The sequence below is a fragment of the Canis aureus genome, chromosome 4 (genome assembly GCF_053574225.1).
Source record: "Canis aureus isolate CA01 chromosome 4, VMU_Caureus_v.1.0, whole genome shotgun sequence".
Classification (NCBI taxonomy): domain Eukaryota; kingdom Metazoa; phylum Chordata; class Mammalia; order Carnivora; family Canidae; genus Canis; species Canis aureus.
The window spans coordinates 49638324-49653878 of NC_135614.1; the positions used below are offsets into that span (position 1 = coordinate 49638324).

General features: G+C 39.2%; 1 protein-coding gene and 1 long non-coding RNA gene across 14 annotated transcripts in view; one reads left to right on the plus strand and one right to left on the minus strand.

Moving 5' to 3' along the window:
- Positions 1-1110: 1110 nt before the first annotated feature.
- Positions 1111-8696, minus strand: LOC144312688 (cyclin-G1). Of its 2 annotated transcripts, XM_077895619.1 has the most exons (8): positions 8469-8696; positions 7780-7908; positions 7103-7366; positions 5007-5260; positions 4338-4416; positions 4161-4259; positions 3155-3349; positions 1111-2356 (listed from the first exon to the last, which is right to left on the minus strand). In XM_077895619.1, the coding sequence occupies exons 3-7, from the start codon at positions 7364-7366 to the stop codon at positions 3158-3160; spliced, it is 888 nt and encodes a 295-aa protein (XP_077751745.1). In that variant the 5' UTR covers positions 7780-7908; positions 8469-8696; the 3' UTR covers positions 1111-2356; positions 3155-3157. The 2 variants fall into 2 exon arrangements, with proteins under 2 accessions (XP_077751745.1, XP_077751744.1); XM_077895618.1 differs by lacking the exon at positions 7780-7908.
- LOC144312693 (uncharacterized) overlaps positions 8376-15555 on the plus strand; it is a 241187-nt gene continuing 234007 nt past the window's right edge. For 3 of the 12 annotated variants that reach the window (XR_013378248.1, XR_013378250.1, XR_013378246.1), the window contains exons 1-4: positions 8381-8987; positions 11193-11330; positions 11968-12164; positions 12285-13998. This is a non-coding gene — a long non-coding RNA (uncharacterized LOC144312693). Of the gene's footprint in view, positions 8988-11192; positions 11331-11967; positions 12165-12284; positions 13999-15555 lie in introns of all 12 variants that reach the window. The other 9 variants (XR_013378244.1, XR_013378245.1, XR_013378247.1 and 6 more) reach the window with 7 other exon arrangements.

Below are 15555 nucleotides of genomic sequence, written 5' to 3' on the forward strand. Positions count from 1 at the left end.
ATTTGAAGCTCTGATGTTAAGTGCATACAAACTTAAGATTGTCAAGTCTTCTTGAATTTTTATCTTTATTTAATGATCCCTTTTTATGCCTGACCAATTGCTCCAAAATCTTTGTCAAATTAATGTAAAACATTAGCTTTTTATTTTTTTATGGATTCTCTACCCTCAGTGTGGAGCTCAAATTCATGACCCCAAGATCATGAGTTGCATACTCTACTGGCTGAGCCAGCCAGAGTCCCCCAGCCCCCAAACTGGCTTATTTTAATCCATCTCATTTGCCTTATGTTTACTGGTTTTGGTTTATGAAAAATTACAGATTTTATATTTAGTAAACAATAAGTAGGGAGAATCTCAATCAGACCTCACGCTGAGTGTAGAGCCCGACATGGGGCTTGATCCTCTAACACTGAGATCATGACCAAAACTAAGAGGACACTCAACTGACTGCATCACCAAGGCACAGCTGTCTGTTTTTGATAGTATGCCGCATAATTAGAAATATGTAAGGTTCAGGTGTTTAAAAACTACACTGTAAAGAGGATTAAGTATATCTAGTCTTAGTCAAGTGCAAAAGGAACTTTCCTATATAAGTTTTTATTTCAATTTTCAATTAACTCTTTGCAGTGGTCACTTTGTCTTCTTAGTTTAATTAAACAAACACGAACCTTCAAAATCCTGTTTCAGTTCCAATTACCAATTTACCTAAGCAGACTAACACAATACTGGTTAGTTACCTGTCATTACCAACCACTTTGCTGGAATGCCATTTAAGGTAAGAACTTCAGGTGGGCTGAATATAAGGGTGAATTTGTATTAAGAATATCCATAATACTGATGAATCTAAATGACACAAGTTACCAATACTGTGTCAACACCAACTTTTAAATGCACATTAAATATATTTATCCTAATCTTCTGTTTTCTGAAAAGCCATTTGAAAGTAAATTAGGTAATGGCCATACTATTAATAGTGATTGTTTCTGCTATCATACATCTTCCTGCTAAATTTAAATATACCGAATGGAGATAGCTTTTTATTGTGGTTCTAGTATCACATTGACAAAACAGTTAAATCAGAACAGAAACAAATAGAAACTACCTGCAAAGGAATGCATTTCAGTAACTTTATTGAAAGGTATAGCCCTTAGTACCAAAACATAATGGTAGTTGGTTAGGCTACCTCTGCCAACTCAGAATTAACACTGATGTCAAATTATTGAAATATGTCAGCTTTTTGGGAAAACTGAAGTTATCCATAAAACACAGTTCACAAAAGTATAAGATATATTGTGGTTCTTTGGTTTATTTTCCAGTGCACATTTACCCATAACATGTCATAAATGGGTACAGCCATTCTGGATGGACACAAGCTACTTGCTGCACTGAGTAACTGTTTACATCACTTTTAATGCCGTAGATCTCCTTACGGTCACTGACTTAAAAGAAAATCTCAAATACTACCTTAGCAACTTCATAATTATGAGGATGCCTACTGACTTTTTTAAAGACTTTCTTTGGGCACAGGAGGGGCAAGTAGTGAAAGTATATTCTCTTCCTTTAAAAATCCTAAGTTAGAAGCAATAGCAGTTTTTATAAAAACAGCCCTTAGTAAAAACTTCTGGAGTGTTAAATCAAGTTTTTGGAGCATAGTTATTTTGAATTACTAACACAATAAAAACAAAGTTTCTTGATGGGATTAGATGGAGGCAGCAAATACTGTGTAAATTTTACCATGGATGCAAACCACCAGTTTTTTAGGAAAAATATTAACAATAACTTAATATGCCAAAATAACTAGGCCTGTAGTTTTACTTTTATAAAATGCCCTCAAATTTAAGTATAATTCCCAAGTAGCAGTAAAGTCTAGATCTCGGAATTATCTATTATTTGCACTATAGGTACCAAGAAACCATTTTCATTGCCTAGAATAGTGACCCTTGTTATGCCTTAAAAGTGCATTTGTGAAATGTTGGTTTTAATCTATACCTCATAATTTAGAATTTAATTAGGTTACCACTTTTGATACCACCTAAATATAATATATTGACCCAACATAGAAAGTTGGGTCAATGTTAGAAATGAAGATTCACAGTTTACCTTCCCAGGCTTGTTATTAACATTTCACATTTATGCTCTTAGCTTTCATTTGTATGCCTCACAGATGAATTTAAATTTAATTTAATTCCACTACAGCATGTTAATTAGGTAGTTTTCCCAAATCTGAGAACATCAATGCTAATCTAGTTGTGATGTTCTGAGGCTTCACAGCTTAAATTCATTATAACATCATGGAATCCATAGCTCAGGATTGTGGAGAAAGGCTTCAGAGAAGAGCTTTTTTGTTGCTGTAACAATCCTATTTAAACAAACAAAACATCAAGTTATTAGAATTCTGCCAAACATAAAGTATTATTAACTGTTAAAAAATCAACTGCTTAACAGAAGATTTAATAATCATGTCATATGTAAATGTATTAACATTTAGCTTTGAGTAGGAAAAGGTTAAATTACAACTTAAATTCAGATGGTAAGAATATATATCCTATATTAGTGATGAGATTTTAATTTTTATGCACTTTCCACTGTTCCAACTGCAATTGCAATGATATACAAATATAGTGTCGAGATACCCTGGCAGTTTGCAGATACCTAGCATGGAGACCATCTGCCATAATTTACTTTAAGTACAACATCCAAGTTCATACTGATTTTGCTTATAAGCTGACAGTCTTGAATTAGTTCATTTATGGTTCAAACTTTTGGTCCCGTTTTCCTGCTTAGGCTTGTGTTAACTTCAATTGTGCCGGAACTTGGGTCTACATATAGCAAAATGATGTGAAAAATAGTGTCTTAGTGCTTCTTTTGAAATTCAGGTTATTAAAGAGGATGTGATTTTCTAAGCTGAGAATTTAATGAAATGGCTAATGTACATATCAAAGGTTGGATAATTCCTTACTCTCAGGGTATTGTATCTTAAATGAAAAAATGCCCTCAAATATTAACTGACTAGATCAGTGAAGTCATTTTCTCCATTGCTATTCTACTCCATCTTGTTTATTTTTGATAATAATTCATTTAGTTCTTGAATTAAACAATAAAACTATAGTGCTAGAAAATTTTCTCTATATGGAGAGTAACTATGAACCAAACTTACCAATTAAGGGACCATTTCAGGAATTGTTGGAAGGTGGGTTATTCTGTAGTAACTATGCTTCAATTGCCGTGCAGTACGTCCAGAAACAATCCATTTCAACTTCTGAACATTTGGTTTGGAACACTTGTTTGATGAATATTCAGTTAAACACTTGGATACAAGTTCTTGCCAGAAGGTCAAATCTCTGCCATTTATCTGTGGATAAATTAAAAACAAATTATTAGTTACAATTGGGCACCTGGGGTGACTCAGTTAAGCGTCTGCCTTCAGCTCAGGTCATGATCTTGGGGCCCTGGGATGGAACCCTTCATCAGGCTGCTTGTTCAGTGGGAAGTTTGCTTCTCTCTCTCCCTTTTTCCCTCCCCTCTGCTCAGGCTTTCTCTCTCACATATACTCTCTATATCTCAAATAAACAAATAAAATCTTTAAAAAAAAAAAGAAAATCCTACATGGGGTGCCTGCATGGCTCAGGTGGTTAAAGATCTCTCTCTTTCTTTCTTTTTAAAGATTTTATTTATTCATTCATGAGAGACAGAGAGAGAGAGAGAGAGGCAGAGACACAGGCCGAGGGAGACATGGCTCTATGCAGGGAGCCTGACATGGGACTCGATCCTGGGTCTCCAAGATTACACCCTGGGCTGAAGGCGGCACTAAAATGCTGAGCCACCCGGGCTGCCCAAGATCTGACTCTTGATTTCAGCTCAGGTCACACATGATCTCATGGTCATGGAATTGAGCCCATGGGCTTGGTGCTCAGCAGGGAGTCTGCTTGAGATTCTCTCTCTCCTCCCCCACTGTACTCTAAAATTAAAAAAATGGTCCTACAGTATATAACTACAGCAATAATTGTGATCTTACTAATGTGTCTTTCCTTGTTAAATAAATCTGAGGATAAGCTACTCAAGTTTCAAACAGACACATCTCATTTTACTGGAGGAGCTAGTACACAAGTGGTTTAGTTTCTTTTATAGCTGTTAACACCATTTAGGCTATGACCTTGACATACCTTGGAATGTGTCTGAAGACATTCTATTCCTTCAGTTAACTCTACAAACTTCTGTGCTTGGATCTCCAGTGCAATGATAGACAATGCCAACACAGAAGGCTAAAAGAGATAAATTTTAAGTAAGTATTGAGTTGAAAATAGGTATATAAATCAGTTTAATCTTTATAAAATATTTACCTTTGCTTTAGAAAATATGATCCTGCAGTGGCATGCCTTAAGTTGAGCTTCTAGTCTTTCAAAATTAAGGCTATTCTTCCTTTTAAAAAGAAAATGAAAATTAGATTAATTTTATGTAGAATGTAGTCAACGAAGGATGTTTAGAACAACATCTAAGTCATTTTAAAATGAAATTTACGCACACATCACAGAAAATAAATCATTTGAAGAATTCCCTTTCCTTCAGGAGCATTAACTTCTTGAAGATACCATACATGAATTTAAAATAATTTTACCCCCACCAAAAAAGTATCATGTTACAACTATCAAGTTTTCATTTTAATCTATTTCTGCAGTTACTGAGTTCTTTTTCCATAAATCTGGTAGATATTTACTAGGTTCTAGGAGTTAAGTAGTCTATAAGTGGAAAATGTAATAAAAAAAAAAAGTTGAAATGTCCCTTAATCCCAAGAATTAGCCTTCAGAGACTTGAAAAAGCTGTTGACAACTGAAAGTCTCACTTTCGCTGGACAGTGAAATGAAATCCAAGGAGCTGCAGCTGTCATTGTACTTTTTTACCCCCTTCATTTTACTTTTGATTGGAATTATACCAAAATACTGAATTTATGCAATATCCAGAATACCATTTTGATTTCCAAATCTCCTTTGGTCAAAACAAAGATTACATACCTTTCAATTGGTAAGTTCTCTTGAATAAGTGAGTAGTAGAGTTGCAGAAATTGAAAGGCAGTAGTAGCTTTGACTTTCCAACACACTTTCTCCAATACAATCTTTTCCATTCTCATCAAGTCTGAAACCGTGAACCTATACTGGCTTATTCGGATCAAGTCAGTTGCCAATGGTACATTCCTTTCCTCTTCTATTGATTTAACAGCCAAATAGAAGCAGCTCAGCCCAACACAGCCAAGGTGCTTGGGCTGTACCTAAAATGACAATGAGACTATGCCTTTAGCTTATTTTATTTATTTTTAAAAGATTAAAAGATTTCATTTATTTCATGAGAGACACAGCGAGAGAGAGGCAGAGGGAGAAGCAGGCTACCTGTAGGGAGCCCAATGCCAGATTCGATTCCAGGATTCTGGGATCATGACCCAAGCCAAAGGCAGATGCTCAACCACTGAGCCACACAGGTATCCCTCTTTAGCTTATTTTAATTAAAAAATAAACAAATAAAATAATCTAGAACTCAGATACATTATTATTAAAATGTATCTTTGAGATCTATTTCTCAACTGTGAAGGACTTAATAGAGATCCAATCATTCCTCAACTCTAGCCTGTCAACACTATGTATCCACTTGGAATCAATTTTGGAGAAACTGGACTGTCAGGATAATATTTAACTTCAGCCCATAAGAAATTCTTTTTTTCTTTTCCTTCCTAAATCATTGTAGAACTGTAAGCATTATGTTCTAGTTGGACCAAATAAATTAACTGATCAAAGGCTTATAGGAGGATCAAAGCTCCTTATGGCTTATGCACAAAATATCTTTCTAAGATGTCGTGTTTTTCTAGGCTCTTTTCAATAACACATGTAAAATGGCTTTTAAATGGTTTAGCACACACTATTTACTCTGCCTGTAAAGCTCTATCCACTGCCAATCTTTTATAGTTATCATTTCCTGAATGTCTACAATGTGACAGAATCAAATTTCTATCCACTTGAAGTTACACGTTAAATGAAACTTTAAGAAGTTTTTACAGTGTGTGTGTCCTCCTTTTCTTGGAATCTCTTCAGCAACATATTTATTTCTCTTTGGGGGTTTAAGTATCTCTCTTATTCCTTGCATTGTTTTATAGTTATTGGTACAAACATTATTTTCATATAAGATTGTAATATACTTAAGGGACAGATGTATTATTATTAATCTGTGCAACATTTGTAGATTCAAAGGTAGTGCTGGCACATGGTGTCTAAACAATAGTTAAAAAATTAGTCTGTTGAGCAAGTTTCTTGAACCATCCAATTCAACAAATGTGGAATTTCTTCTGTGTATGAGGTGTTGTGTCAGGTACTGAAGACTAAAAGATGAGTTTCTTTCCATTTGTCACATCATCTCATCCACTCATGACCATGGGCACAAAAGGCAGATATATTTTTAACAGTAAGCAAGTTCTGAAATCTACACAGATGTCCTGCTTATCCAGTACAGGGAAATAATTACATAAATGCTCTTCCTTCAGAAGATACTCTTTTCTCTACCGTATGCCAACTGATGTTGAAAATAGCAAGCTAAACAATATATGAATAGGACTAGGGCTAAAACAATTAAAACTTTATATATGACTAGAAATTAAGAAGTATACTCTATTGACCAAGTGGTTCACAATATAAAACAAAACAAAACAAACCTGTAATTCTTAACCACAATCTAGCATTCTGCCTATAACACATTTCTTTAAATTTAAAAACAACAGTAGATAAATGAAAATACCCAACCTATCAAGAAAGATTTTAAAAAACAACAGCCAACTCTCATACTGGGAGTCTGCAATTATTTGCTAACATTTTTCTTTTTCTTTTCTTTTTTGCTAATAGACTATTTTTTCAATGTCAAGTTGATTCTAATTATACATTATTCTTGATTATGAAGGAAGAGTATTCACTAATGCTAGAGTACACAGAATCATCGAAATGTTTTGGCTACTTGCTGAAAATTAAAAAGGTCAAGTTTTTGAATACCAGCCCAAAGCTAGAGAAATTCACCTCCAAAACGAAATGACTAAAACCAAGAAATACTTAGTGTAATGTAGCTTTAAACATACCTTCATTTTGGACAGGAATCTGTCCAGTAAATTCACAGCTAGAGAAAATGTCTCCGTGTCAAAGCCAAAGAACTGAGTTAGACTAAGAAGATCTTTTACTTCAAAGTCCCTTAGTCTTGCAGTCATTCTGAGGCCATTATCGTGTGCAGATTCAATTAGTCTCAAGCCGCAGACCTTTGGCTGACATCTGGACTCCTGTTCCAATAGGGCATTCAGCTGGTGTAGCAGTTTCTGAGATTCAGTTGTTGTCAGTACTTCTATCATCTATATATAGCACAAGGCCCAGAAAGGAGTGTAAGAAAAGCCCTTCCTGCCTTGTAGCATGCCAAGTGCTTTATACACAAGTTTCCCCTCCCCCAATGCTGCCAGTGATCTAAGTCCTTGCAAAGTGCCGTCTGTTACAGCCACCCCTCACCCCCACCCGACCAGTTGGTCACATCCTAGATTGTGACTTCCTAGAGGACAGGAGCCATGCCTCAAACACATTAAAAATCTTCAAGAAATACTTGTTCAAGTCATTCACTGCCAAGAGATAACTGAGTATTGATACTCTGAGATTGGACGGTCGTATGTAATCGCCCTATATTGAACTGCCATGCTGTGAACTGTTAACGTTAGTTAATTTTACTTAATCCCTATTTCCTCATCTGTAAAGTGGGTATGAGGTTCTTACCTACCTCACAGGCTTGTGTGGAAAAACGAGATCACCTAGGTATAGGGCTTAGCACAAAGGCACCTAATAAACACTGGACAATAGTATTTACTTCGTTGTAAAATGAGGTAACAACATTTGTCTCTCCGAGTGGCTGTTAAAATTAAGATGATTCATGTAGAGTTTTGCACAGCGCCTGACACACCGCGCTCCATCATCGTCAACTTTTATTGGTGAAGCTTAACACGTCGCGAGGGCGTGAGGTACCGTAGGCTGCAGCATGCACCTGGGAGTTTCATTAATCTCAGAGTCGGTTATTCCACAGCTAGTACGTCCCGGCCACAAGGGAAGCCCGGCACGAGCGTACCTCCCACACCACGGGGAAGACCGGGCGGCAGGGGATCTTTCAAGTTGCGCGACTGAAGGGAAGCGCCGACGAGGAAGCACTAACTTTACGGGCCCGGACGCTTTTCCGCCGTGGGCTGGTCCCCGGGACCCCGCCGACCGGACAGTAAGACTGGCCCCGCCCCTCCAAGCTCCGACTAGCCTGGACTTGTTGCAACCGGAGAGTGAAGCGAGGGAAAGAGCGCGGGCTGGACCCGCCCCTCGCCCCGCATCCTTCACCCCTCACCCCTCACCCCTCACCCCTCACCCCTCACCCCCAACCCGGCTCCTCAGCCGCACCGCGAAGCCAACCCCCGAGGCCCCGCTCACCTTGACCGCGACTGCGGCTCCTCAGCCGTGACTACCCTCCCCGGGCCTGCTCTCACCTCACCCCGCGATAACAGATCCGATAGGCCCACGAGGCGAGGGGACTCGCGGGTAAGAGGGGAGAGGCCCGGGGAGGGGGAGCCGTCCTGGGCGGAGGTCTCCGCAGCGCCGCCCGGACGACACTGCCCACCACAGGGTCAGCTCGGAGCCGAAGGGGCAGCGCCTGACCGCTTGAGTAATATATTGGAGGGCGGGGCTTGCCCCTGGTGGGCGGGAGAGAGGGGCGGCTTAGCTTCTGATTGGTGCACTTCCTTTGATGGATGGCCCCAGCCGTCCAAAGAGGGCTGGCCTGGGAGGGAAGAAGTCCAGCCAATCGGCACACACTTCCCATTATCCCGGAGCCAAATTCTCCGCCCCCTGAGGCCACGCCCCTTGCCTCTCAGCTTCTCTCCGTGGAGAGTTTCCTAAAGTGTTTTCAACCAAGAGGTGGTCCAACTAAGTGGTGTACGCGCTCTGTCCCGGGTGAGGTCTCTGCTGCCAGCCGGATTGGCCAGAACATCATTCCAGAATGTACTGAGAGTGTCTGTTCCCTGCGGCTCAGTAGAGTTGTTCGGCGTCGTCTTTGTAAAAATACAGCGACTAATTACAAAACACAAAGTAAACCCTTGATTTTTCGTCACAGGTTGGAGAGGTGGTGAATTTTCTTTTTTTTTTTTAATTTTTATTTATGATAGTCACAGAGAGAGAGAGAGAGGCAGAGACATAGGCAGAGGGGAAGCAGGCTCCATGCACCGGGAGCCCGATGTGGGATTCGATCCCGGGTCTCCAGGATCGCGCCCTGGGCCAAAGGCAGGCGCCAAACCGCTGCGCCACCCAGGGATCCCCAAGGTGGTGAATTTTCTATGCGGTGGTGTATTCTATAGGTTTCTCCTTGTGGGCTTTGGGAAATCCATGAATTCTTGCCTTATTTTGCTTTTTGTACGATTTATCAAAGAATGGAGCTGGGGCAGGTGAATTCTTGGTCTTCACCAGTTTCCTGAATTTTATTTTTGAGCTAATTAAAAGTTGGTAGGTTTTGTTGTTGTTGTTTGTTTTTTTTAAATGGCTTAAAATGGAAGGAGGAGAGTACATGGGAAAATATTTGTAGTGACTATGAATCTAAGTCCACAGACCCAGGTGTGAAGGGGGCCCATGCCGGGTAGGTGGGAAAATAATTAGCCTGAAGCCTTCCTGGACCCCCCCTCCTCTTTCGATCCCTTACAAATGAGAAGGGTCTACATTAGAAGGGTCTGAGGACTGATGAGGAAAGAGTTAATCAGTTCTCAGAGCTGTACTTGGATGTCTCTGCTATCATGAACTCTTTCTGGTTAGTGGCATTCTGAGCTATAAAAAGTGAAAATCTGAAAGATTTACTGGTATCCCTTCTCTTTTCCCTGAGGTGTCTTTTCTTGAGGCAATGTCACAGAACCAAGCCTCAAAACGGGGGCAGAGTTGTGGAGAGGAAAAGAGAGGGAAAACCAGGGAGAAAACGTAATACCTCAAAATAACACCCCAGCCACAACAATAGGTTGGTTGACAAAATGCAGCTTTTCAAATGGGGAAGAGGCCTCCATCCTTCTTGAAAACAAACTTACATAATGAGTATAAACGGACAATTTAAAACCTTTAAAAAGTATTCACTACAGTAATGTGTGAGTTTACAAATGTACATGTTTCTCTTTTGGCTTTTAGTTACAGAATTAGGAATATGTGTATATATACTCACTTACTAATATCTATTGAAACATGTGCCAGTGGAGAACAAAATATATTGGTACCTGTCCTTGTGGAATATGTAGTCTTGTGGACACTATAAACACATGGACTTTGGAATAAAACTTATTTTCAAATCGTAGGTTACTAACTAGCTATGTGACTCTTAAGTTATTAAATCACATTAGTTTCCATTCTTTTCTGGCAAGTAAAAGTACCTTATTCATAGGGTTATTGAGAGGATTAAATAAAGCAAAGTACATAAAAAGGTAGGCACTCTGCCCAGAACACAGTAAATACTTGCTAAATGGTAGGCTTTATTATTAAATTATTAACATTTCTTTTGAAAATGTCTTGCTCAAACATACATTTGATTGGGCTTTTTCTATTGTCAGATTTAATCTTCTCAGCCTAGAATCAGAGTTAATAAAAGTATCTAAATTGCATTAATTTCTAAATCTTTTATACTTGAAATTTTCATGTGAGGCTTTAGGTAATATATCAGTGTTTATGTAATAAAACTGTTTCACATTAGGATCTTATTTTTTGAGATCTGAAATTCCCTATCTGAAAGTAATTGTTTTGACTGCTCTGAAGAAAACTTGATTAAATATAAAGCAAGTCAAATGGACATTCCTTACCTTTTCTCCTTCCCTTTACTCCCACTGTCATTTATATTTGATGATATTAGAATGTTAGTCTATCACTTAAATAATTGAAAAGAGATAATTTTTTATAGAAAAATTAGAAAAATGAGCAAATTAGAAATTAGAAAAATAAGCAAATGTAAGACTCAATTATGTACTCTTGTAAAAGAAAGAAAATGAGCCACTTATTCGCTATGAAATTATTTATAAAGATGTGTAGATTTAGTAATGAGTTTCAGGAATGTTTCAAATGACTGGCTTCTCAGGTATTTTCGAGGCTTGAAGATATATGCAGCTGCCATCTTTATACTTTCTTCTCTGTCATCAGTTAAGTGCAGCAAGAACCAAAGCTCAGAATAATGGCCTTGAGGTTGGGCAAGAATCCCAGGCAGTCACAGGAAGATTTAATCATATTCTCTACATTGTAGACTGCAGAAGTGCCTTTGAGCAACAAAAGTTATAACAAGTAGGTATAACAGTGGTCCTGTGTCAAATGCTGCCCAGACTCACAGGGAAGTTCCTAATTGGTTCTGTCTCCAACCTAGAGATTGGAGGAGGTTCTGCACCTCACCATCTCTTTAGGCTTCTTGACAAATGTCTGGAACTTTTGTATGTTGATTTTTCCAATTGTGGTGAGGGATCAAGAAGTGAGGATCCCTGGGTACTTTCCCCTCTGCTTTCTGATCCTTTCTGGCACTAGTTATTACAATCCCTACCACCTCTCCAACTGTTTGCTAGAACACCTGCTCAGTATTATTCATTTAAAGAGAGCTTGTTTGGCAGTGGCCTTTTTGAGTCTTTATTAGCCCTTGGTGTACCAGAGAAATTGTGTATAGTCTGGGTGGTTGGGGTGGTGGTGGGGGGGGGGGGGCAGGCAGGGAGAAGGATACATAGAAAATAGTTTAGTGATGTCATGTCTATCTTGCCATTCAGTGATTCTAACTACCTTAGATAAGGTAACCCCTTCCAACTAATTGAGGTTACACTACATTCAATGCAAAACTAAACTTCGTAGGTACCACTGCTACCTAAAGGCAGTTTTTTTTTTTGGGGGGGGGTGGGGAGAAATAAGACAGTTTAATGATGGCTTCCTTGTTTTACAGACAACAGGAGGACAAACATTTCTCTCCATGCACCTGTGCAATGAAATCAGGCGAGTGGCAATCCCAGGACAGGAGCCATGGAACTCAGAGCCACCGCTCAGCCTCTCAGTCGCGTGGTCCCAGCAGCGGCAGACACGGGGAGGCGGGGGACGGCCTGGCCTCCCGGGGTGGGAGTGAGGGGCCAGGTGCCGCAGGAAGTGAGGGGCGCGGCACTGCCCGGTGCTGGTGGGAGAGTGTGGGGAAGGGGGCGGGGAGCCAAGCGCCCGGGTGGGCCCCAACCACAGGGAGCAGCTCGGTGGCATCAGCTGTCCCATCAGAGCTACCCTGGGGGCCGGAATCAGGCTGCGCTGGGAGGAAGAGCCCATGGCAGAAGAGGAGCACATGCTGACTGCCTTCCTCCTGCGCATGGAGCTCCTGGTGACTCAGCTGCACCTGGCAAGGGGAAGAGCGCTCCCGAGATCTGATGAAGACCGTCTGCTACTAGATGCCTGAGTGCTTGCACATCAGCTTGACTTACCAGAGGATATTTTCTTAACAATTGCATTAAAAAAAAATCAAATGGACCAGTGAAGTGTTTTCAAAGGAGTAGTCCTTGAAAAGGGACTCTTTTGGGAATAGCATGGCAGGTTAGGAGATCTCCTGCACCCTAGCATTTGGTCCAGTTGACATAGACTGTTGAGTGCAGGGCTCAAAGCCAAGATCAGCTAGTAATAAAAAGAGTTTGTATTTGTTATATGCTTCCCATGTGGCAGGGTGTGTATTGAATTTAAACCCGTATGATCTTACTTAGTTCTCTAACAATTCTGATATTATTATTATTATTATTATTATTATTATTATTATATTATTATTATTATTCAGAAGTGAGGGATATCCTGTATACTTCTTATTTGGTAGCTACCATTTACTGTTTAATGAATATAGATTATATATAACTTGAATTTGGATATTGCATTAAAAATAGCTTTTATTTTGGAATATTTCAGACTCATTACTCAGCTTCAGTAGCTATCAACATTTTGATCATGTTGCCTATTTACTTTTTGTTTGTCTGAACATTCAACAAATATTTACTGAGGACTTTGAAGGTGCCAGACCATTGTATTTTGTAGTCCTAGACTAAAAATATAACTTTTGGGCCGCAGGATGGGTTGGTTATTGTTCTCTGTGAAGATAAGAAGTTGGAAGGATAAACTGGATCATTGTCATCCAAGTGCATTTCTTTAGTCTGAAGTCCACACTGGAGGATTCTCTGTGGTCTGCTGCTTTAGTAGGACAAGGTGGGGATGGGGAGGGGATAGCAATTCCCTTCCTTATAAAGGTTTCTGCCTAGGCTGCTACCCATTCTTCCCAAAAGCGCATGCACATATACCTTCACATCTACACAAAAGGTTTTGACAGAGTTGAGATTTGGAAAAGGAAGTATTACATTTTCTGATCTTGCTCTTTTGTCCAGTTGCATTGTACTGGAATAACGTTATGTCATAGGTCAGAACTTCTGTTCTCTACGTTAGCCTTAAACTGGTCAGGGCCTTCCTTGCTTCATGTCACCATGTTCCTCATTTCTTTAGCTTCTTCACTCTAACTCCTGAACTGAGTTTTGAAAGGTTTAGCCAACTGAAGAGGCTGGTACAAAGGGCATTCCAGACAAAAGTAGCAATACGTGGAAAGGTACAGAGGAAAGAGAGAGTGACAACTCACTCTACAAATGGAATAGAGTTTACTCTGGCTAAAGGTTGGAGGGTGTTGAGGGTGTGTCTACCAATGAGATGGAGGAGAAAAGCACTGTTTATCCTAAAGAGCCATGTAGACCATGTATACCATTCTTGGATTTTTTGGACTTTATTCTACAGGTTTTAGAGAACCAGCCATGGAACTTAAAAGAGATTGTCACAATTGGATTGTGATTTAGAATGACCCCTGGGCATCAGCATGAGGGCTGAAGAGAGGGCCAAGAGTGGAGTTCAGAAGAATAGTTGAGAGACCATTGCCTTAACCTAGGAAAAGAAGTGACAAGATTGAAGCAAGGGAGTAAGAGTGGGAATGGAAAGAAGGGATGGATTCAAGGGACCTTTTGGGGTACAAGTTGATGGATTGTGGATACTGATTAGGGGATCAGGAAGAAGGAAGAGTCAGTAATGATGTTCAGATTTCTCGTTTAAGCAGAATGGAGATTCTCTTTATGTGCTCAGATCAGGGAATATAGGGAAAAGACCAAGTTTTGGGGGGACGTCCTTGAGCTAGTGATGCTTGAAGGACTTTCAGGTAGTGCTGTCTGAAAGGCACCCAGAGAAATCTTTGGTGCTGCAGATAGCTTTGGGATTTATCAAAATATGGGTAGGTGGGGGGTGATTTGAGTTGTGGAAGTAAATCAAGGACAAGAAATATAGGAGAGGATGTGTTATAGGAATCAAGAGAAAGTGTTTCAAGGACAGAGGGAGGATATTGTAAAGAGGGTAATAGATTGAGATGTATGAATAGAAACGTATGAATAGAAAGAGAGAAAATGAAATCAGTGAATATATAAACTACTCTTGCAGGAGGTTGACTGTGAGGGGTGGAGGTAATGGGTGGAGGGTACATATAATTTTGAGAAAGATATTTTGCTTTTCAAAGGTGAGCTAGATTTGCATATGTTTAAATAATGACAGGAAAGAGCCAGCAGAGGAAAAGAAGCATCTGACTACTGGAACAATCTAAAGCCTCCTATGACACTAGTCAATTTACATTTGGTCAGCTGTATTGTTATAGAAGCTTCTAGTTAAATACAGATTACAATGGAAGCGAACAACACAAAGAAGCAGAAATTCTATGTACTTGGCTTGAAATTCTCTAACTAGATGTGAAGAAACATCACTAAATGCTTTATGCATGTTTCTGTTGTCTGTAGCTATATTATGTTCATAATTTCCAGTTTGAAATTATTTAAAGGGCTCTTCTTGATTTAAAATATTTTGGCTTGAAAAAAATAAAATAAATAAAATATTTTGGCTTGTCAAGAAAAATTCAAAAAGAAATATTTTGGTTTGTCAAGTTAGGAGCTTTAAATCAGTGTTGAAGTAAGAGTAATAAATAAAAACATGCATTTTATGTGCCTGTGTGTAGTTAAAATATGGTAAGAACAAGGATTCAATTTGCTTAAGCCTTTGAAAATATCTAGCTTTTTGTTGGAAGCCAATGCATAGATTTAGCTCAAATAGAATAAAAACCTCAGGAACATCATGGAAGTTTCTATTTTAAATGGAAAAATACATATATTTACATCATGTAACCCTAAATACAGTGTATGTGAGCATGAAAATACCTGGATGTGGTAAATAATACTGCCAAATAGCACATACAGAGCTTTCTGTAAGACATTTCCTGCCAGGGGCACCTGGAGACTCAGTTGGTTGAGCATCTTGATTTTGGCTCAGGTCATGATTTCAGGATCATGAGATAGAGCTCTGTGTCTGCTTGAGATTCTTTCTTTCCCTCTGCCCTTCCCTACCCTCTAAAATAAATAAATAAATCTTAAAAAAGACATTTCCTATCAATCCTTGCCTTGTAGAAGAACTTTGAATAATTAAAAGCTGTGGTTTGGTTGAG

Excerpts from the sequence above, each read along its gene's own strand:
- LOC144312688 (XM_077895618.1), bottom strand. The coding sequence starts at position 7,366 with ATGATAGAAGTACTGACAACAACTGAATCTCAGAAACTGCTACACCAG. Across the intron at positions 5,261-7,102 it reads GATTCCTGTCCAAAATGAAG|GTACAGCCCAAGCACCTTGG; the intron begins GTATGTTTAAAG and ends TTGTCATTTTAG. Across the intron at positions 3,350-4,160 it reads GTCTTCAGACACATTCCAAG|ATAAATGGCAGAGATTTGAC; the intron begins GTATGTCAAGGT and ends ATTTATCCACAG.